At 37.6% G+C, this 24300-nt stretch overlaps 1 protein-coding gene across 1 annotated transcript in view; it reads left to right on the forward strand.

The window, feature by feature from the left end:
- Nucleotides 1–18111, forward strand: part of CDC40 (cell division cycle 40) — a 37718-nt gene extending 19607 nt beyond the window's left edge. Inside the window, exons 4-15 of the mRNA XM_075202912.1 lie at nucleotides 3269–3352; nucleotides 4897–5036; nucleotides 5124–5220; nucleotides 6019–6158; nucleotides 8332–8406; nucleotides 9225–9270; nucleotides 9843–9944; nucleotides 10742–10857; nucleotides 12275–12408; nucleotides 14569–14645; nucleotides 16447–16591; nucleotides 17313–18111. Coding sequence (XP_075059013.1) covers nucleotides 3269–3352; nucleotides 4897–5036; nucleotides 5124–5220; nucleotides 6019–6158; nucleotides 8332–8406; nucleotides 9225–9270; nucleotides 9843–9944; nucleotides 10742–10857; nucleotides 12275–12408; nucleotides 14569–14645; nucleotides 16447–16591; nucleotides 17313–17490 — 1334 coding nt within the window. The 3' untranslated portion in view covers nucleotides 17491–18111. The remainder of the gene's footprint in view (nucleotides 1–3268; nucleotides 3353–4896; nucleotides 5037–5123; nucleotides 5221–6018; nucleotides 6159–8331; nucleotides 8407–9224; nucleotides 9271–9842; nucleotides 9945–10741; nucleotides 10858–12274; nucleotides 12409–14568; nucleotides 14646–16446; nucleotides 16592–17312) is intronic.
- The last annotated feature ends 6189 nt before the right edge of the window (nucleotides 18112–24300 follow it).

The raw sequence follows: 24300 nt of genomic DNA on the forward strand, positions 1-24300 counted from the left end.
CTGCTCTATGCTGACAAACCACTGAGTGCTCCATGTTTTGAGCCCTATGAGCTATGAAAAAGGACACATGTATGCCGAGATCGCTGAGTATGCAGGAAGTCTGATTGCATTGAAGAAAAAAGAAAAAAATGCACCAAGCAAACCTATTTATACATCCCTATATTGGCTATCATATATTTGCCACTCGGAAAATACAAAGATTATATATACTGTTTCCTGAGAGGTGCACCCTCACACTTAATTAATCAGAAAGTGAGAGGACAGAAAGAAGTGTGTAGAGGGGCACTCCAGAGATGTGTATAATGGCTAATTTTAAAAAGTATAACCTTTATTATATTTAAAAAAAAAAAGAATATTCTAGTATCTCCAATAAAGCTAGCGACATAATTAAAAGGGAAAGGAAAGTGAAATAAAATTGCGGATCAACCGCAAATAACACTGCCTGCCTGATAATATATATATATATATATATATATATATATATATATATATATATATATATATATATATATATATATATATATATATATATATATATATTTTTTTTTTTTTTTTAAACAAGTGTTTGTTTATTAACGGTCAAAAAAAAAAAGAATTAACAATGCAAAAGGATACATGTTATATGAGACAAAATATATTCAGTACATTGGATAGTGAAGTAGAAGTCTCCGTGCTTCAGAAATAAAATAGCACAGATTCTATGAAATAAAGACCGGCATTTTTATATTTAAAAGAGAAGAGAGAAAAGGAGAAGGAAGAGAGAGGAAGATAAAAGAGAAGATGAGAGGTGGGAAATCCCTTTTGAGTCAGAGGCAATGAGATGGGAGGGGAAAGGGTTATGTAAGGGTAGAGGGTATGATTAGGTAAAGGGGGAGCGGTATTGGAAGTAAGACATCCAGGGGTCCCAGACCTTGTTAAAAGATTTGGCCGTATTTCGTATAATGCTTGTCATGTATTCCATCTTATACGTGTGCCAAATCCTATTAGTTACAGTGGAGAATGAAGGGGGGGCAGCCTGCTTCCAATCTATGGCAATTTGACATGTGGCCGCTGAAATAATGTGACAAGCAAGTTTATTTTGGTGTCTAGTGGCCGAGGGGAACCCGAGGGGTAGAATGAAAAATTTAGGGTCGAAGGGTAAGGAGGTTTGAATTAACATTTCTATTAAAGCTTTAATTTCGCGCCAGAAGGGAATCAGTTTCGGGCTGTCCCACCATATATGTAGGAAAGAGCCTGCACCAGAGCATAGACGCCAACATCTGTCAGAGGAATCAGGTAGTATCTTTTGTAGTCGAGTAGGAACATAGTACCACCGGTAGAGAAGTTTGTAAACATTTTCCTTTATTCGGACACAGATTGAGCTGGAGGCAGCATTGTCCCGAATTTCCGACCACTCCTCATCATCAAGAGGAGAGCCCAGGTCGTGTTAATTTGTGTTAATAGAGAGGGATCAGGGACCAGCTTATGTTGAGTCAAAAGAGTGGAGATACGTTGCTCTAATGAAGAGACTTCTAGGGCAGCTTTTCGCTTTACCTGCGAAGCAACACTTATGAGTCGCCCGCGAATGGTAGCTTTGTGAGCTTCCCATATTACGCCTGGCGCCAGTTCCTGAGTGGTGTTCTCTTGAAAGTAATCAGATATAGCTGATTTAATGTCCATAAAGGACTAAGTATTTAAAAGCAGGGGGGAGTCTAGGCGCCATCTAAAGGGGTGTGGGTAATGGTGGAGGAGGTCGAGAAGAATGTATACCCCCGCATGGTCAGACCATGAGAATGGGACAATGCCCGCTTGAGTTGTTAGGGGTATCAGAGATTGGGAGACATGGATCATGTCAATGCGGGAGTATATCTGATGGGCAGCTGAGAAATGTGTATAGTCTCTCGCAGAGGAATTTTTAAGGCGCCAGGTGTCATGCAGAGTGTTGTAATGGCAAGGCAGACAAGGTGGAGGAACCCTTGGAAGAGGGTGTGGGTAGTCCGCGGGGGGGGGGGGTTGGAGGACCTATCAAGGAGAGGGTCCAAGACAACATTAAAGTCACCTCCTAATACTATGTGACCCTGGGCCAATCGCTCAATGTGTCGAAATAATATTGGGAAGAACTGAGCTTGATCTTGGTTTGGGGCGTAGGTAACGACTAATGTGGTTGGGTGGGAGCGAAGCGTGCCCATTACCAAAAGGAAGCGACCTTCCGGGTCGTAGTAAGTGGAGGAAAGCTGAAATGGAACCTTATTGTAAATGAGCATCGCAACCCCCCGTTTTTTACAGTTAGCTGAGGCAAAAAAGTCTGGGAGAATTGCTTACCTTGGAGTTGAGTGTGTGAACCTGTAAGGTGAGTCTCCTGGAGGAAGACTATCTGATGATATATTTTATTACACCAATTGAATTATTTATTATCGTGATCCAGGTGGCAATAATTGAATGATTCGCACCTAAATTTATTATTCTTTTTCAGATAACGCTAATGATGGATATAATGTAATTTCCCACCTTCTCTAATATTCCTTCCAACCTAAATTGACCTGTTTAAATAAAGCTTGGATAGAGATCTTAGTATTATTTCTCATATGAATGTCAGTGGAGTCTTGAATCCACAGACAGCAACTGGTTTAGGAAGGCAATCGCTTGCACATATAATAAAAGTGCTTGTGTACATAGAAAATGAATTTTACCACACCGCTTATCTTGTATATTTCTTAGTTCTAACAAGTTACTTAAAATTGATAATTGCTTCATCAGTATATCTTCCATATATAAAACACAATGCACTTTAGTTTAATGAAAAAGTTAGACATCTTTAAAAAGAATGCAACTAAGTTCCAGTTTGTGTCCAGTGCTATATTTCATCAGTTGCCTGTTTTAAATGCCCACCAGAGGGTGCTTTCCTCCAAATAAATGTACTTTTCTGAAAATACTCTGACATATTAAAGCTGTTAGTCTGTTTAACCACAGATCCTTTGTAGTCTGTAAGACATTCATATAGCCATATTCATGCATATTGTTGACATTTCTCCAATGAAAACATCTAGCGAAGATTGTACTACTTTCGCATCTGCTTTATATTGCTTCCAAGCTCCAGCTAACCGACTAAGCAAGTTTTTCCGTTTAAACATATATTGCATTCTGTATTGGGGGGAAGGGGGTAGCTGTGACTATGCATTGTATGTTAAAATATATCGGACACGGATTGGTGCAACATCAGCATGGTCACATAATCTACATGATTGTTGAAAAAGTTCATAAGGTAATATAGTGCCATTTTGTCCTATAGGCTATGCACTGGATCCATCATTGGATGTACAGGAAACAGCCACAAAGTATATTGGCTCGGTGGATGATGCCGAAAAGAACCAAGGTAAGCTTCTGTGCAGCACTTACAATACTTTACAAAAGTATTCAAACTCTTGACCAATTCTCTCATTTTACTGAAGAACAGCCTACAGTGGAATTTTGTTTTCTATTTTCATTTAAAAACACTAGCTCCACTTATTAGACTGCTTATCAACACACTACTCATGTTAGCAAAGGTGGTGATAGCTAGGAAATGGATGGCACCTGAAGGTCCGACTTTGAATAACTGGATCGACCTTGTTAATGATACAGTCGGCCATGAAAGATTCATGTACACTAGCAGGAACCTAGTGGATAAGTACGAGAGAATATGGTACAGATGGAGGATATCCCCATATGTCACGGAAGGATTGAGGGAGGTGGAGCTCTCCTAATGTAATGCTTGGGGCAGACATCCAGCCACTTAGTGATATGTCATTAAAGTCAACGATTATATTCTGTATTATCAAAAATGTATTATTATTTTACTGTATCTTGAAAATGTGGAAGGTGTGCATACCTTGGCTTGAAAATCTGAATGTCAATGCTTTTTTTTTTTTTTTTTTTTTTTGATCCTATTGTGTATGTGTATTTTATGATACCTGTATCACTGTGTGGGATATAGTTGGGGGTTTAGCCTTTTGTTATGGGCTTTCTTTTTTGTTGTAGTGTTTAGAATGTTAAGAAAAGATAAAAAATACAATAAAGTCTTACCTGATTTAAAAAACACTAGCTCCTACGCACTGCCATCACATGGCCTTATATGTTAATTCACAGCTAAAATGAAACAGCTGTGTAACATTTGACTTGAAAATGTGGTATTTGATATGCAGTACTATTATTGTTACTGTATGTGTCTAGCCATTTTAAAAATGTGGGAACAAATGGCATTTCTATATTTAAGAATGGCAAAGCATTCCCTATTTTCAATAGGGACCCAATACTTGCAGACCACAGATTTGCTGGGTAGAGAAAATATTTCCTAGGGCCCACACACTCCAAATCTTCCTGTGATTTGCAGTGTGAACGCTTTCTGTTCCAACACTTCATAACTGCACAGTTATACTTTCACATTACATTAACACCTGGTCAATCAACAAGTTCTTGGACTGGCATAAATTCTGTGGATACTCCTGGCTTCTCAAATTGAGCCCTAACAGAGCATGTTTTCCATAACTCCTTGCTTGAGCACAGATGTACTCATTACTGTCTGGCACATTTTAAAAGACCCACAGGTGGAATGAATTAAGTTACTTGTAATCTGGAAAACCTGCTTTGTTAGGGGGCTCTGAGGACTGGATTTGGCAAGCCCTGTCCTAGACCAATAGTAAAGTAGTAAAATATCAGTTATGTGCTGCTTTCATTGGTCAATAAAAGCTCATAATTATATTTTGTCAGGGCATAATCACACACTACAGTGATGTAGGAAACTCAAGACCTACTAGTCAATCTAAATGTTTGCTCAAATGTTATTCTTGCCCTCAAAGGTATAAGTGCAAAGATAGCTTCTGTCATTTTGTTTTTGCTAACAACTTTATCTGTTCTTCTATCTCCACTTTGCTCCTTTAGGATTAACCGTATTTGAATCTGGTCAGAAAAAAAATGAAAAGAGGAGAAAAGTTAAAGGAACTGATGCCTCGAACATTGATGGGTTCCTGGGACCATGGGCAAAATATGTTGATGAGAAAGATGTTGCCAAACCATCAGAGGTAAATGTGATTTTAAATTGCATTCAGTAAAGGGTCTGAAAAAGAGAGTAATGAGACTACTTGAAATAATATAATGCTTCTTTGTAGGAAGAGCAGAAGGAGCTGGATGAGATAACCGCAAAAAGACAGAAGAGAGGCAAACCAGAGGAGGAGAAACCTGCAGATGAGAAGACTATTTTGCATGGTATATCACTTCATGATACAAACTTGAAATGTTCACTCTCTGGATTTAGACTGTTCTTTATCCCAAACATATATTTACACCATGAAGAGAACGAGGGCATTTTTAGAACAAGTTTATTGTTCTCATTAATAAAGTGCAAAAATCAGGAGCATCACTGTACAGTAAGGGGAGCACGTTACGGACAGATTTAATCTGTTTTATTAATGCTGTTGTAATTTGATTACAATGCAACATATTAAAGGCAATGTCCATTCAGAGTCCTTTATACATTATTGTGGCTTTGTACCGGTATTGCATTTCTTATTCGGCAAAAGTGAATAATTGCTGCTGTTGCATGGTCATGTCATAAACACAGACATGTTCATAGGTCATTTTCTTGTACAGTCACTGTGAGGAGCATTGCTAAATAACTTGAAGAAAGAAATGCAAGGTGCAATATTGAGGAAAGTCCCATCATTTCTAAATGTATTGGCTCAAAATGAATAACTGTTATACAGAAAACAATGAGTCCTATGCATTATGGACAATAGATCTTTTTCTGTACTTGAATATAATGTCCACCATTTATTAAATGTACAATGCAATGTAAAATATTGGCACTGTATAAATGTATGTTATATGCTCTGAACATGTCCTAGCCTAAAGACTTGTGTAATTTTAAGTTGTCACCTTATTGGGCGTTTGTCTTGGTACTCGGAATAAAATGAATGTTTTGTTTTGTTTGTTTTTTCCCGAAAACATTTTTTTTTTTTTTTAAGCTTACCTACTATAAGAGTGCATTTTTTTTCTCTCTTTAAGTTAAGGAAATGTATGACTACCAAGGCAGATCGTATCTCCATATTCCTCAAGATGTAGATGTTAATCTGCGCTCCACAGAGTTGCCTGAGAAATGTTATCTACCCAAGAAACAGATTCATGTTTGGTCTGGTCATACAAAGGTAAACTCAGCAGTGGTAATAATTATATAGATGAATGATTCTGGATGGTATACATCCAAGCCTATTAAAAGAAAGAAGAGTAGTGCTTACACTTTTTAACAAATCACTGATGATAGGCTCTTATGGCACATAAAAGACAGTAGAGAAGAATCTGAATATATAGTCTTGTTGACTAGTCAGAAACATTACAAGATCTAAGACCGCATGGATATGGTTTTGAGATACCATGTCATAGAAATCTTGTAAATAAAATAATTTTTTATTTTTTTTTCCTATAACCAAAGTGATAAATCTGAATGAATCTAGCTTATTTACATTTATGCATGCCATTTAGTATAGTATCCAACAGTAAATTAATTTAAAACTGGAAATTGTTGTATTTTATTCATATAGTGGAATTGATAAAGGTTTAGTTAATGCAAAGGGGAGAGATTGTTGTAGTAAATGGTGTAAGCTGAAATGAGGGACTGTAAACAAGTAGATTACCTCATGGATCAGTAGTGGGTCCTGCTACCTTTAATGTATTCATTAGTGATATTGTGGTGTTCTATTTTTGCAGAGAATACAAGATTTGTAATATGGTTGATCAAAAATGGTAAAACCAAATGTACAGTGATTTGGATTAAATAGAGGAATGGACTACATTGTCCCACATCAAAATGTAGAAGTTTTGCATTTGGGATACATACATCCCCAAAAGCAGAATGCTGAATGAATGGTTAACAATAAACCAGGAAAAGGACGTTGAGGTTAGCTTCAGATATGAGGGTAAAGAAACATGGTAATTACACAGTAAGGAACAACCAGTTAAATACTTGGAAAGCAGAATTGGTAGCTAAAAGAGGGAGATTATATTGCCGCTTTATAGGTCTCCAGTAAGACCTCGCCTTCAGTACAGTTTGAGGTCACCTCTCCAAAATGTCATTAATGAAACTGAAAAAAATCAGAACGGCAGCTAAAATGGTATGTTGGCTTCATAGCAAAAGGGCTAGCTCTAGTCAGGTAAGACTTCATACCTTAATATGTACAGCTTACAGGAGAGAGAGAACACAAAGGTGATATGATGGAAACTTTCAAATTTATCAGTATTACTAGAGCTCAGATAGGCAGTATTTTTTATCAATCAGGATTTCTAGAACAATGAGACACTTTCAGACAGGTGAAAGACTGAAAGGTAACGCAATGAATAATTAATTTCACAAAAACAGTGTTCCATGGAATAGTCTTCCAACAGTTAAACAAAATAAAGTGCGTAGGACGAACATATTGTTATGACTTGTATCTAAAATAAAAAAAATGTCAAATTCTTTGTTTCCAAGTCTATATCTTGTGGTGCTAACTGCAACATATAGCAACCACTTTCCATAGAACCAAGCATTAATAGTTTTAACATTTTAACTTCTCTACAATAGCCCATAACAATAGCTCTTAAAGTCAGTATGCTGTTAGAAAATTGACATTGTAATGAGTACATTTATCTGCTGGACTGCTAGTGTTTTTTTTGTTTTATTTTAAAGTAGTCTATTCCTAGTATCTTTGTTTTAAGACACTTTTTTTTCACCTTGAGAATTGTTCATTCTGGAACAAAGTTTTCCTGATGAACTGTTCGGGAGTCACTGCCCAAGAGTAAACATACGCTAAAAATTGAAGTAATCCAGCAATCTAGACCTTGAATGGCTCCAATTAAAAAAAATGAAAAAGAAAAGACCAATGTTTGGTGGAAGAGGCCCTCCTCTTCCACTCTGTACCTGCTACAACACTATATTGATCAATAGCATGTTCTGAGTTTTTGCCAAATAAAACCTTAATCGGGTACAATGGATGAGGTCCGTTCTTAAAGCAGCACATATAATGCAAGATAAGGGAAGGGGCTCCTCTATTGGAAGTAATAATGACCCCATTTCATACAGCACAAGAAATGGAGTTGGCAGAAATTTGTCATTGGAGACATTCTATACATATCTTTACATATTTATGATTTTTAAAATGTATTATAGTAGATGCTGAGCATTGAGGACTTCACGTCTCAATGATCCCTTTTTCTTTTTTTTTTCTTTTTTTAATACTGAAACAATATAGCTAACCCTGCACATTTTAATATAAACCATGCCATCGTAAGGCTGTATTTTGAGCTTATTGTAACCTGTGAGTTATTCCCTTTGCTTACTTTCAGGGTGTCAGCGCTGTAAGATTATTCCCCCTCTCTGGTCATTTGCTACTGTCTTGTTCTATGGATTGCAAGATTAAGGTCAGTAATTGCTCAACATTTTCAAGAATAACTCCTACATTTAAAACATTTGAAGTGATGTACATAGTGAGTCACAATGCTAGGGATATCCACTATATAGGTGGTGCAGTCATACACCCTGCAGCATCAGGTTCATGGGCTCAATTCCTACCAGAGCCACTATATGTGTGGGGCTTGTATATTCTTCTTGTGTTTTGTGTGGGTTTCTTCGCACACAGTCCAAAAACACTTGTAGGTTAATTGTGTGTTTTAATTTATTTTTTTTTTAAGGGAATTTAGATTGTAAGCTCAAATGGGGCAGGGAAAGATGTGAAGGATTTCATAGAATAGAAGCTGAGTGCGCCCAAGATTGTTGTGTTGCCCTCTGCAACAATGTAAAGTGCTATTGGCAGAAGGAAGTAATTACTATTATTATGCTGTAACTTGCTTGTCTACTGGGTACAGCAGCATTATGTCTGATTTACATAGTGTCTTTGTGGTTGCAGTAGTAAGCGGTCCTTTAAGCCCCAATCACTTTGAGGTATTTGTGGAAACTTTTTGGCCTTTTTACATACCTTTTATTTGGAAGTAAGGGATATGGGGAAGCTAAATATTCGAGGGGACTCTTGGAATTGGTGTACATGCAATTACATATTATACATGGACATATGGAGCATACAATGTCTAACCCTTGAACATTTGCTGTGAAATGTGTATCCATCTTGAAAGGTTAGAATAGAAGATTTTGGTAAAGCTACTGCTATTTGGGTGCAATATGTTCTGTGCTATTTGTTAAAATGAGACCTGTGTATTTTAATGTTTTCTCCATCTCCTCACAGCTTTGGGAAGTGTACAATGAAAGAAGATGTTTACGGTCATTTATAGGTAATGCATATATTATAATAACAAACACTGTTACTGTAGGTACCTGTACTCGCCATAGTGAATGGGATACTGGGCACCTTCTGTGACTGATATGTATAGTTAGACTCCACCCAAAGTTCTCCTCCCCTCAACCCGATTGGCAGAGCATGTTGTCTGTCTCCCTGCTGCTGATTCTCCGTCCTAAACGGCACATGTTTGCGCAGAAACATATATATTAGGACTATTCTAGTACCAGGATATATTCTTGAATCCACTGTGTACACAGTAGGTTGTCAAAAAATGCAAAAGTTCTCTAGGTTATAAAGACTGTTTCATAATGCTTTGGTTTTATAGGATGTATGTTTTGCATTTTTCCAAATTAAGAAAATTCAGAGATCTTAGTGATTACTAAGTACTGTTTATCAGTTTAGCAAGTGGGCCAGAAGACCATCAAATTTATGCAGTTTATTGAGCAATGTTTTGTATATCTTTTATTACTAGCAAAAAAATAACACTCAAGGTGAAATGTTTCATTAATTCAGTACTTTGGAACATAGCATAACACTGTTCTTTTCCTTTTGCCTGTTATTCAGGACACAGTAAAGCTGTTCGTGACATTTGCTTCAATAATGCTGGAACTCAGTTCCTAAGTGCAGCCTATGATCGCTATCTCAAGCTATGGGACACAGAAACAGGTACTTTTTAGGCCACATGTTATCTGTGCTGTAGACCGTAAGTTCATAAAGAGACTAAGCAATGTTAATACATTTTTATAGCTGTGTGTCTCTTGAACTTGCCAGAAGTTCCTTTAGATTTGGAACATCTGTTTTGCTTTCACAAATCACCAACATTTTTATCTAGGACAATTTATTGTGATTTCACAACATACAATTACTGCTATGGCCTTCTTCTCAAGCAATGCTGTAAGAGACACATTTTAAAGTGTTGCATAGACTCATGGTTGATGATAAATATGGAAACGTTTTCATGTGGTGATATAGAACAATATCAGTCCCTCTGTAGATTGAGCACACTAATACATGAACTAAACCAGTCAGGCTTGACCTCCATGCTGTGCAGTTTTCATCATTAAATAACGCATGTTTATTTCTGCAAATTTAGATGCATCTCTTTTCTGATATGCCCATTCACAGTATTGCATCAGAAATTCATTTTTGGTATAATTGTAAACTTACGTTTTTCACTGACCGTGTGCTCTGCACATGAATTCAATGCAAATGGATCATGATTGGATATATGTGGCCAGCATTTGGCGTTATACAGCACTTAAAATCCACTGCCGCTTTAAAGTATACCTTTTAATTTTCTAGTTAAGACAACACGAGTATTAAAATATTACACATGCTAAACATAGTCTACATTCTATGCACAAAGATTTTTTCTAATATTGTATAACATTTTCACATGCGACTCCTTTTTTAGAAGTGTCAAATGTTTATGAATTTGTTTATTTTTGTTTTTTTTTCTTTAGGCCAGTGCATTTCTAGATTTACAAACAGGAAGGTGCCATACTGTGTTAAATTTAATCCCGATGAAGATAAACAGAGTTTGTTTGTGGCAGGGATGTCTGATAAAAAAATAGTACAGGTGAGCCCCAATTCCTTTTACATAACAGATTGTTATAAATTCATTCATTCACGGGGTGAACAATGGAGGTTAAACAGAATGTTTCTCTGCATCACTCCCATACACATACTTACTGGAAATTGTACACTGGGCCTTATATGTAGAATTTCTAAGTTTTAAAGTACAATATATCCTGCAAAGCAAGAAAATAAGACTTCTGATAAATGAATTGTGTGTTTTTATTTATCCACAGACAATAAAATAAAGCCATTCTGGGTGTAGATTTTTTAGCTGCCTTTAAAAGATAATCAGGACTGTGTGCAGCTTTCTAGTTTAAAAAGTCTCAACTATTTTTGGGGCTAAGAAGTTGAATTTGAAGACTTAATGTGTTTACATTGAGAGTCGATCACGTGTTCATGTATGCAACACAAAGAAAAATAATCTATCCGTGTACTTCCTGATAAGTTTGAACACCTGGGTGGCATTAAGAAATAGCCGGGTGGGGGCATTGTAATACTTGGCAATAACCTTCAGCATTTTTCAGTAGTATTGCACACACCTGTCAGGACTGGTCAGACTGGTGGTCAGTGGTCTAACACACTGCTGGCTGTAGTGCTCACATAGTGCCTGTTCTAATAGGAGAAACAATGGTTTATTATAATAGGACTCTCTAGGGCTCAGTGAGCTGGGTGGCATTAAAGCAGCTGGGTGGAGCACCTGGGAAGTAGGTGCTGGGAAGGACAGTGTATCTGCCTAGTCCTCCTCAAATGAGCTATGTATGTGTTTGTCTAAAACCCCCTATTGTAGGACAATTTACTTTTCTTTGTTTTTGCTCATGCATCTCATCTGTCCAGTTAATCTGATCATTACTAGTTTATGAAAGAACATGCATCTATAAAACAAACATTCCAACAGGTCTTTTTGGCCATTCTTATTTTGCCTCTACTACTCAGACTGTGCACTTTTTCATACTTTTCACTTTGACATGTGTTCCACCACAATTCACAGTACAAAAGCTAATGCCTGTGCAATAGTGTTTTTTTGTTTTTTTTTCTCTTATTTTTACCACTGACTAGCAGAGAATTGTTCCAGGACAGAAGCTTGTCTGGTAGAGAATCCCTGAAGAGCATATTCTCCAGGAAAACTGGGACTGGTAAAATTATCTGCACACAATGTTGTGATGTATGACACAACATGTTGCCTTAGGTGCAATATGTGATTTAAGCTGGCTAACCTTTTTTTTTCCCACTTCATAAGCATGCATAGTATTGATGTCTGCTGTTGGACCAAGAATAGATTGCAGAAAAGTTTAATGCCCTTTTAATTTCTGCACATGCTTTTCTTATTTAGTTGCTGCTTCTACGCATCTGTATGCTGACCCTGTTTCCAGTTCTTTCCATTTGGTCAGTTCTCTAATGACTATTTTTCAAACTTTCAGTGGGATATTCGAAGTGGGGAGATTGTCCAAGAGTATGACAGGCATCTGGGAGCTGTCAACACAATTACTTTTGTGGATGAGAACAGGCGTTTTGTAAGCACTTCTGATGATAAGAGTTTAAGAGTTTGGGAGTGGTAAGTCCTATGTTTAATCACTCGACTGTAATTAAGAAAGTAGAAACATGTACAATGCCTTGGAAAATAATTCAGCCCCAACACATTGTTCACATTTTGTTGAATTTGGAATAGATTAAAGTAGGATTTGGGGCACATATAAACAAAGCATTAGGTGCCGTGTCAAATAAAAACGTCTGCAAGTTACTAAAAATTAAACAAATGTTACATTTTTGTTTTTATATTTTTATAAATCATACCATATGTCAGGGTTTTCCAAACTCAGCCCTCAGGCCACACTAACAGGTCATAGTTTCCATATATCTTTGCTGGAGCACAGGTGTATTTATTACGGACACATTTTAAAAGATCCACAGATGGTATAATTATTTCACTTGTCACTCGGAAAACTGCACTGTTAGGGGTACCTGAGCACTGGTTTTGGGAAACCCTGCCTTATGTAATTGCATATTCAAATTTGCGTAGGTGCAATATACTACATCATGTTACACATTTTGTTTACTGACCCTCATTATTTTCTGTATATAAATGCACCTCTCTGTGAGGTCCTGCCGAAACGTAGATACTTTCCATAAAACAAAGATGCAAAATAAAGATCAAAGAGCATTCCAACCAAATCAGATCTAATTATAGAGACACAAGTCCAAGGAAAGGTACAGACCATTATTAAGGTATCAAACATCCTTTGGAGCTCACTACAGTCCATTGTATAGAAATGGAAGAATTATGAAACTACAGCCATTATACCTAGATCAGACCACCCCCATGAACTTAGATGCTGAATATAAAGGGCACTTATTTTATATCATTTTTTTTTTTTATCTGATTAGACTGAAATGTAGCTTTATGGCCTGAATGCGAAGCAGTATGTATGACACAAATCATTCACACCTCGTCTATCAGTATGCTGGTAGTAGCTTCATGTTAGTGGAATGCTTTTCAGTGGTAGGAACTGACAGTCTTGTCGGCATCAATGGGAAGATGGGTAGTGCACATTACAGACAAATCCTCGACAAACACCCATTGCTATTTGCTATAGAGATCAAACTATCAAGGATGTTTGCGTTTCAACACTACAAGGTTCACGGCTCACTGCAAGAGCAACACTGCAGTGGCTTGAAATGAAAAATAAAAAATGTTCATGTTTTTAGTCCTGACCTTAATCCTGTGAAAAATGTATGGTAGGTTCAGCCACATAACCTCACCCAGCTTGAGAAATTTTGCAAAAAGAAATGGACAAACTCAATAGACTTCTTCAAAAATACTACTGGCTGTATTAACATTGTTTTGACCAAGGGAGCAAAATACTTATTCATTTATGATATTTCAGTTTGTTTTTATTTGTCTTGCTTTATATTTTAGTGTTTTGTGAAGATGAGATTTGCGCCTCATAAATAAAATTTCCCATTCTAAAAAAAAAATAATCTATAGTGTGAAAAGTGGAGGCCAATCACTTTTGCAAGGCACTCTAAAATATTCAGATTGGTAGCATTGACGAACAGTAGTATTGTTTGCTTGAGAAATTAAGCCATTCTTCCCATCTAAACATATGCTTCACTTTAACAGATGGTTTTAGTTCTAAATTTCACAAACTTTACTTTGTTTTCAGTGTTGCATATATTTCTATGTTAATACACTTGAAAAAAAAAATTACTGTATAAAATTAATTGCAGTTGTCAAAACTGGCTTGTGTGTTTTTCATGGAATGAGCTAGACTGCCAGTACTTGGTGCATTTTGTATTGATTGAAAGGAGCGACAAAGAGCCAGTTTGTTCTTGCTTTTGTTTTGTTTTGCTGTTAGAATATTGTTGTTGGTAATAATCATATTTTTAAAATTTTAAACATCTTCCACCTGTAATGCTATAAAACCTTACAAAATATATTGTCTTTGTAACCTTTGCTGTACCTTGACAATGTTAACCATGAAAATGCTGTTTGGAAATATTAATGTTTTGTTTTTCTAATAACCTGATTTTCAATGTAAGTCATATTTGAAGTCTGAATGAATTATTTGAAAGAAACCGCCATTGTGTTCATTTGGCTGTTAAGCAGATCACGTGTAAATTGCTTGAAAGAGAAAGTAGTATGTTTTTTGTACCACTATTGTGTGATGTTTATCAGCTGATGATACAGGCCATTCATTATTCTATATTTTTGCAGGGATATTCCTGTGGATTTCAAGTATATTGCAGAGCCAAGTATGCATTCAATGCCTGCTGTTACCCTGTCACCTAATGGTGAGTAAAATGTCCTTTGGAAAGGTCATGCTGTTCTAAAATTAAGGTGCATATTCAATTAGGATTCGTGACCGCCATTACGCTCGACCGCACGGGTCCTGGTACTGAAACATCGCAGATTTCTGTGCCATAATGGCACTTTATAGGCGAGGCCGCGAATGCTAATTGAATATGCGCCTAGGAGTCTTAGGGGAGATTCAACTCCCTTATGCAAAGGATGCAACACTAGAATGCCAGCAGCATTAGAGGGATGACCAGTGATAATTTGTTACAAGCAAATTCTTAGACAATGCTTATAAGACACAAAGGGGTGCGCGTCATTAGCATTACTATGGTAATTGATGCACATTATTACAGTTAGTACGGTAATTTCAACGCTGGTTTTTGCTCGTAGCTCTGTGAGCTGAAATCCATGTTAAAATTGCCATACTAACGGTAATGATGCGCACCCCTTTGTGTCTTATAAGCATTGTCTAAGAATTCACTTAGAACAAATTATCGCTGGTCATTGCTCTTTTAGTGCTGCTGGCTGTTGCATCATTTGCATAAGGGAGCCATTGACATTTGGCAGAAAATGTCCTTAGATGTTTTTAGATGGCAGGTGCATATAATTGCATCTAATAGAACAGGTTGCCTTGAAAAAATGTTAGCGAAATGCATATCGGCGTTCACCTCGCTATGCTAACCCAACTGTTCAAACTTAAGGGCATAAAACTGATACCATTAGTAGGCAGGAGTTCAGTATTATTCCGAATAGCTTACCATGTATGAGCGGGGGACATTATTGGATGAATGAGAAGGGTGCTGTTTAGGGATATATTAGAATCCCTAGATGAAGGCTTTCTGACTTTCCAATTATAAATGAGAAATATTGTAACCAAACAATTGGTATACACTTCTGTGGATTAGGGGAAGCACAGAATTTAATAACTATATGAATGACTAAGATAACTGTTCTCTTTGGAAAGCGGACTAAACATCCAGGGAAATCGAAACAGACCTCTGACTTCTCATCCTATTAAGACACTATTAACACTCATGAAGGGTTGTCTTTAATCGGGGGATTTTCCCCAGTGGTAGATAAGATACTTACCCCACATAATACTGCAGTAATGTCCTCACATATTACAGCTGGAGACTATTAATATTTGAACACGTGGTTTATATATGAAACAGAGACCAGAAACTAATATTGAATTTATTTAATTTCATAAACCTAACAAGGCATAGCAATTAATATTGCTATTTTAAATCACTGTTGGTACTTTGGTAACTGCTTATTGTTTTTAATATTTCGCTAGCAAATTGATAATTGGAAGGAAACTTGTGAGTTTAACCATGTTTTTAATTTTAATGTAATAAGCTATTTTATATAAAAATTGGTCACCGAGTGCCCCACCAAAAGCACATTTTCTTTTTCTTCTGTTTGTTGGAATTATATTGCAATGTGTGGGTGCACCAACCAATGTAGATATCACCATATAAATAATTATATATATTCAGGTTAGTGACGGCTTGGTGCAATGGTAAACCTTTGTACATCAGGTGCATATAGTCTTGTAATATTTAATTCTGTTAACGTAATAATTTTTCAGCACCCTTGCCTACACCACACCAATTATTACTGTTACTTTGATTCTGATTTGGAATGTAACCTAGCACAATAGTAAAAAAACTGTCATTTTATCATGTGTTTGATTGTAGGGTTGAACTATAAGGCATACATTGCCTTTTGTATTTACATGATCACCCTCTAATTTTTTCATTTTTTTTTTTAACTGTTACTCATATGCATTCACAGGTAAATGGCTGGCTTGTCAGTCAATGGATAACCAAATATTAATATTTGGTGCACAAAACCGATTCAGATTGAATAAGAAGAAGATTTTCAAGGGTCATATGGTGGCAGGCTATGCTTGTCAAGTAGACTTTTCACCAGACATGAGGTGAGAATCATACAGGATAATACATCTTGTCTCGGGTGGATGAACACGGTGTGGGGGTGGACAATTGTCTTCACCGATAAATTATATATTGATAGTTTTTATATTTCATCACGGCCTACTAAAAATACATGTTGTGCCAGTTAGTTTTTTTTTTTAAGGTTCCTTGGCATGTTTGCAATTGATTGAATATAAAGTGTGTTGTACCACAAATGGTACACAGAGGAACGGAATTTGGAACAATTTGCTGTGATTAAGGAATTGCAGGTGACGTCCTTTGTCATTGCAGCTTTCAACCATGGAGTCCATTTGCTTTGGAATGTTCCACTGAAAAAATCATGTTGCATTATTAAAAATTATGTACACAAAACTTGCTGAGATATCTCCTGATATCTAAAATAGGACTTCTATATGACATTTTCGCTGTAACCCATAGAACTATGCACCCATTTGACAGTTTGTTAGGAACTGGAATTCCTTAGAAATGTCTACAACTGTGGACTGCATTCATTGTTGCTGAGGTTGCTAATGAATGACCATATTGTAAATCTCGTCCAGTGGCAGCATTATAGTTATTCTGCATCTTAAGCAGGTGTTTCCAGGCAAAAGTCCAATTTTAAGTATCAGGAGACATTCCAGTAAGTCTTTAATGAGACAAAACTGGTTGAGGTTGAGGTTTTGCCCCACCATGTTTTAAAGCATTTACCATCTTCTTATTTTACAGTTATGTGGTGTCCGGTGATGCTGATGGAAAGTTGAACATCTGGGACTGGAAGACTACTAAACTGTACAGTCGGTTAAAGGCTCACGATAAAGTGTGTATAGGAGCAGTGTGGCATCCTCATGAAACATCCAAAGTTATCACCTGTGGGTGGGATGGCCTCATCAAATTGTGGGACTAAAATCTGAATCTCAAGTGCCTGTTCTGAGTGAAGAGACCATTATATTCAAAGGACATTTAACATTGATGGTCATTCTTGTGAATGAAATTTACACCAGGAGAATCCCTTGAAAAATCACTGCCATTGAAACTTAAAGCACATAGTGAACAGGGCTTAAACCTTTGAGGACCCATTGCTATTTTCATTTTCATCCCAGAGCTCACCATTATGTAGACAGCAGCTCATGCTATTAAATACCACAAATCATCTATTTATGTTTTTATGGGTATTCGGTATGTATTTGACAATTGTATATTTTTTATGGGCAATTTTTTTTTCTCTCTATCCACCAGAATTATTTTGTGAAATTCTACTTTCAATGTACTAGTCAGAAACCGAAATCCTTGCAATGACTTGTGTAATGGTGTGTACACTTGTGTTGTGTTCAGGTGGCCAAGTACTTTTACTAGCAGGATCATTTTTTTATTATTTTTTTTTAGATCTGTTTTTCATATATCAGTATGGATGTGTATTGTATATTTAAGCTTAAACAAAGTATTTGCAAATTTGTGCATTACAGCAAATGTGTACATAAATCTTTTTGTAAGTCAAAATAAACTTTTAAAATTATTTTACATTGTATTTTCATCTTGGCGTGTTTTGATTTTATGTGGCTTCACTAAATCACTTTCATGTGGGTTATAGAAGGAACAATGATGGTTTTTGTCCTACTTTAATATGTGATCATTTATGTGCCCAAAACACAGGATTTGTAAGAATGTATAGTTTGCCTCATGTGCATGATTGGTTGTAAAATTGGTTGTAAAAGGTGTGTGTACATATATATTTCTCTTACGTCCTATTGGGGGACACTGCTCCACCACTGCTATGCCCCTCCCACAGGAAGAGAACTCTGTTTTGTTTTAGTGCCCTTAGGAGTTGGGCATGCTTTCCAGGGCTCCTGCCCTGGATTTAGAGAGATAATTTTTTTTTTTTTTTTTTTTCAAATTTATCTTGGGCGGGGATTGCTGGCTAGGGGGCACTTCCTACATCCTGGGTCCTCTGGCCGGAGTGAGTGACTTTAACGGCCATCTCACCCCCAGCTTAACTGGCTATTTCACATATTACCGGCAAAAAGGCTGTCGGCGTTGACAGCCGCAGCCCCCCTTCCCCACCCCACCCCCACCCAGGTAACGAGCAGTAAGAGGGGACCTAAGCAGCCACAGCAAGTCAAGTTCTCCAGTGAATCGGAGAGCACAGCTGTGGCTGCAGCGCGCACAGATTCAGAGATTTCTCTGTTCCTCAGTGGGGCAGCCATTTTACAATACAGAGGAAGATGGAGGTTCTAGACTCCTTCCTGGAGCCAACGGACTTTTCAGCGCCATTTTGCCTCACCACCTCATCGGACCCTGCTGTGCTCCTCCTGGCAGGACAGTTTTTAAACACTATGCAATAATTGATTGTCTTTTAGAGTGTGTGGTTGTGAGACTGTCAGTTTGTCAAATTATATCCTGTGCTGATATAGAATACAAGCTGTTTACAGCTGAGAGGCATCACATATACTTTATTAAGTCATATATCTGAACCCATAATTTATTCCTACATATATTGTATGTGTGTGTGTGTGGATATAGATAGATATAGATATAGATATAGATATATAGATATATATATATATATATATATATATATATATATATATATATATATATATATATATATATATATATCTCTATCTCTATTTTGTGGACAGTAGTCTGAATCGGAGGCCCTGTGTACAGCTGTGAAGTGGAGATCCGGGAACACAGCCAGATTCAGTCTTTGTCTACGCCCACGGAGGAACCTGTTTGGCTGTGTCCGTTGACATCGTCCTTAGCAGACCTCAAAGGGGTTATATCACACCATGAGTTAGGTCAATCTTCCACTTCTAATTTTGCATCGCAACAGTCAGGCTCACAATCTGGACAGACCTACAGAGATGTTCCAGGAGGAATCCCCCATGGCCTAAACTCTCGCGGTCTTGGCCCAGGGTTTGGTTAAAGCCACTTTCTCACTAGAACGCCTTCTGAGTGGTGCTTGAAAACGGCCTCATAAGCGTCCAATATCCCATGAGTTTAGTGTAGCAGACTCTACTTCAGATATCTCATCGGATGAGGAAGGAGAACTTAATAGAGATTCTGGTGATGAGGATTCAGTTATTCTGGATGACACATCCATGGTTCACGGAATTGAGGATTTGGTACTGGGAGTTAGATAAACGTTTTGCCAACTCAAATTTGACGTGCTGCTGGCTTCTTGCTTTTTAGAAGACAGATGAAACTGCTTATTGCCTTTCCTCAATTAATGGTCATGATTGCGGAGCCATGAAACAAACCTGACCGCCTTTTTCACATGCCAGGAAAATTTAGAGCCCTTTATCATCTACCGGTAGAAGACTGAAAAGTGGGAGACTCTCCCAAAAGTATACCCCTCTCCCCCGCCCCCCCCCCCCTCCAAAATAGCCAGGTTGACCAGGACCACTACTTAAGGGGGAGTTTCACTTAAAGATGCCACAGACAATTTTTTTTTTTATTTTACTCTGGCATATGAAGGCGCTGGTACTATTTTAAGACCTGTTTTGTCTATAGGCCATTCAATCTTGAGCAGAGCAGTTGGCTAAAGGAATCCGAGATGGTTCCCCTGCACATGAATTATTAACTCTGACAGACCATATCAGAGAGGCTTCTGACTTCATGCGTCAGGCTTCTCTGGATGTTAACTCTATTACCGCCAAGCTTTCGGCAAACATTATAGCTGTTAGATGTTCCTTATGGCTGCAATCTTGATCCGTGGACGCGGATTCTAAATGCACGCCGGAAGCAGTCCCATTTGATGGAGTATCTCTATTTCGAGCTAGATTAGACCGGCTCATATCTGAAGCAACAGGAGGCAAGAGGCCCTTTCTGCCAGTTACCCAGGCCAAACCTAAAAATCCTAGGTTTCAGTCCTTTCGTCCCTCAGTCTTTCCTCTCCTGTAAGACAGTCCCTTTCCTGGTGGCTGCTCAGATCTCACCTTTCCAGAGGCCGATCCTTGCAAATATGGGAGTGGACAGTTGTCATTACAGATGCAAGTCTATCGGGATGGGGAGGGTTCACCTTAATTCAGAGATTTCAGGGTTTGTGGGACTGTTTGGAAACATCTCTCCCCATCAATGTTCTGGACCTAAGGACCATCTACAATGTGCTAATTCAGGCACAGGTTTTTCTGCAGGGAAAACCAGTCAGAATGCAATCAGACAATGTGACAGCAGTTGCCTACATAAACCATCAAGGCGGCACTTGCAGTGCCAGAGCCATGTAAGAATCCAACAGGATAATGCTGTGGGTGGAGCGACACATTCCTGTCATTTCACTGGTGGTCAACAATAAACTCATGACAATTGGTAGATGGCTGGATGGATATTTCCCAAATGAAGTTAAGCCCTAAAACTTTTTTTTTTTGCTTTCCATGCAGTGACATAAGAATCATTGTATCTTTCTGAGCGAGATATATTTGTTTTGACTTTGAAATCACTTTATACGCAGAATAAATCTGTATGCTATACTATGGAGGTTCCTGTCTTTTCATTATTTATCTCTCTTAACCAAATAAGGTTATTTCTTCTGTGCAGTTTGTGACTATGTAGTATATGACTATTATTTTCTTTTGAATTAATGTAGGACAATGTATATTGTATGTGACCTTGTAATGTAATCTCAATGTGTACTTTGCTAGATGACATGAGTTTGATCTTATGCAAGTCTCATTAATCTGTTGAAAATAGCCAGACCAGGGAAAAAGAGGGTTTTGGAGGAGTTTGAAGCCCCAAAGTTGTAAACCATTAGCTACTCAAGCAGATGTGAGAATTCAAGGTCCTGTGAACATTCACAATCTCAAGACATCCCTAGCTTACTTCGAAAGCCCTGTGAAATTTGGGAGATCAGTCTGTCCTTATTAACAGCTAAACCCCAAAGGTTGGGGGTTGAAAGCTATGTGGAAAAAGGTTTAAAATCTTCTGACTTGGTTAATAACGTCAGACTGAAATGTCCCATATTCCTCAATTGGTCCCATCAGGTCTCATTTAGTAAGTAGTGACTCTGATATTCTTTTCTATTTTATTTTCTGAAACTTCTTTGTGCAAACATATTGTATGTTTTGTTATTAATTTTAGTAACTAACCCTTGGAACCATTTTTCAAATTAAATTTAATCTAGTGTATTCTCCGTGAATCTTTGTGAACTTAAGCCCAGGGAGGCTCATGCTACATGTGTGTGTGATTTAAGTGTGAAACATTAATAAGTGGTTCGGGTGAATGCAAGGACACCATAATAAATCCATAGTTGTGGCAGAAAAGGTGTATTCATTGCTAAGTGACTAAGTCACAGCCAGCTGTTTAGATTGCTGTATCTGGGACAGGCTTGGACGTTCATGACGCAGTCTATCAGGCCTTGCACAGGGGAGCCTTACTACTGTAATAAGAAGCCTTTTTAGCTGCTCACCTTTATCCATAGAAGAGAGCTGGAAACCGGTGTTCAATTTTTTTTTTTTCATTTTATTTATAAGTGCAGTCACAAGATCTCTGCCAAATGTAAGCAGTATCATCTTTACAACTCTATTGTCTGCTGTGAAGCTTTACGGATCACCTGAGCACAGGTGGATCGACTGTTTGAACCATCTGGAAGTTGACACTTTCATTCATGTTTTAAATGGAAATGTACACTGAGCGGCTACTTTATTAGGTACACCTTTCCAATACTGGAATACTGGGTAGGATTCCCTAGTTGCCCCAACAGCCTGATTTCTTCAACTATGTGCTGGAAACATTCCTTAGAAATTCTTGTTATTATTGACATGAAAACATCACATGCTGCAAATCTCCAGTTCCAGCACATCCCAAAGATGCTCTATTGGATTGAGATTTGATGACTGTGCAGGGCAATGGAGTACACTAAACTTTCTGTCATGCTAGTGGAACCAGCTTGCGATAACGTGTGCTTTGTAACATGGTGTATGTGTTATCCTGCTGGAATTAACCATTAGAAAATTGGAGACTGTTGGATCATTCCACTGCACACACAGGGCAAGTTGTGCCACCAAGTAATATTTTTGGAAATTGGGGATGCCTAAGCCTTATTCTGGTGTGTTTTTTTGCCCTATTGAAAAGAACTATAATGTTGGAGAAATTTAAAGATGTGTGGAGGTATTCAAATGGGAAGGAATTGGTAAAAATGAATGTGCTGCCAGGGTTACTTTTATTTATTCCACGTTAATACGGCCAATACAGGTGATTTGCTTATCAAAAAAGGTGAGATTTAATGTAAGATTTAATCTGTGTTCATAATGGAAGTTTGCTTGCAGAAGCTGATGGTAGGCTTCATTAATAAATTTTGCAAGATATTTAAGTTTGCGCGGCTGCCGCTTAAAAGCAACATTTTCTTATAGGGTAGCTTTCATACGTGATGTCATATAGAATCTAATACCATTGTATTTTTTACTTTGTAGCTTGAGGAAAGAGGTAAATGAAGGAGAGAGGAGAGGGATCAGCAGAATGGGGGGGGGGGTCGGTCCATGGTTGGGAAAGCAGAAAATCCACAGAGCTCATAAATTGAAACATAAAGCATCAGATTAATATACAATCAAGGGTGGAAGTACCTCTAAGTCTGGTTGAGAGCTGCCATGGGACAAAAACAGACATCTGTGGCAAGCAAACGAATCCCGATCGGAGGCAGAGGATGGCTTGTTTAAAATTAAGAATGCTATCATCATGGTGAGCCTGGTCTCTACCTAATCAGAAGGAAAAAAAATAAGACAATAAGGGCCTCATTCATAAAATAATGCAAAAAAATAAAAGTAACTTTGCACCTTGTCAAAACCATGTTGAATTGAAGGGGGTGGTAAATTTAATATGTGATGGCAGATTTATAGTTGGAGTAGGGCATGTCCTAGATCATCCTTAGCTTTATTTTTACACAGAAATTTATCAAGTATTTGTGTGCTACCTGAAAAAGCAACCAGTATTTAACTTAAGTTAAAAATAATAAACTAATTTGCATCCTTTGCATTGACTAACATAGCTTGTCCATGATAAAACTTACTCCTTTTTTTCCTTACTATCCTGAATGAATCAGGCCCAACTGTTTAAAAAAAAAAAAAAAATTCTAGCAACCAAGCAATCGGATGAATACCCTGACTGTCATTGGTTCTAAAACCCTTGGGTGAGGGGTAACCTATTAGACATAGTATAAACAATGGACGCAGGTGAGCAAATTAATTCTGGACTAGCCAAAAAGAAATACAGAAGAGCATGCTGCCTCATTTAAGGTTTAACAACACTACATCTCTAGAGGCTGAAATCTGATCAAATGAAAGCTAAAGCAGAGAGGGTGGGTGTGGATTCGATGAGCATGGAGTAGCAGCCATTTGTGTGTTCTCTCCAGTTAAGTGCCTGCCAATCAGGCTGAAACAGCAACCATAAGGTTGCACAATATATTCTACTTTTTATAGTCCTGGTGTGTTGAAGATACCTGTATCCAGAGCTTGTGGGGAGTGTTTGGGCCTGTCTTGTTGCTGTGGTCTGCTGGTTCCAATTCATCCCCCACAGTGTTCGATATGGTTGATGTCCGGGCTCGATCATCATCAACATTTATAGCGCTAACATATTTCGTATCACTTTACAATTCCTGACAAACACAGTAGCAAACTGGGTAATACTATTTTAATCTGTTTACATATTTTGTTGTTCGTTTTATCAACCAATAAATAAAGGTTAAGTTTTAATAATTAGACATATTATTGGATAACTAATGTGAATA

This window comes from Mixophyes fleayi, chromosome 3, assembly GCF_038048845.1.
Source record: "Mixophyes fleayi isolate aMixFle1 chromosome 3, aMixFle1.hap1, whole genome shotgun sequence".
Classification (NCBI taxonomy): domain Eukaryota; kingdom Metazoa; phylum Chordata; class Amphibia; order Anura; family Limnodynastidae; genus Mixophyes; species Mixophyes fleayi.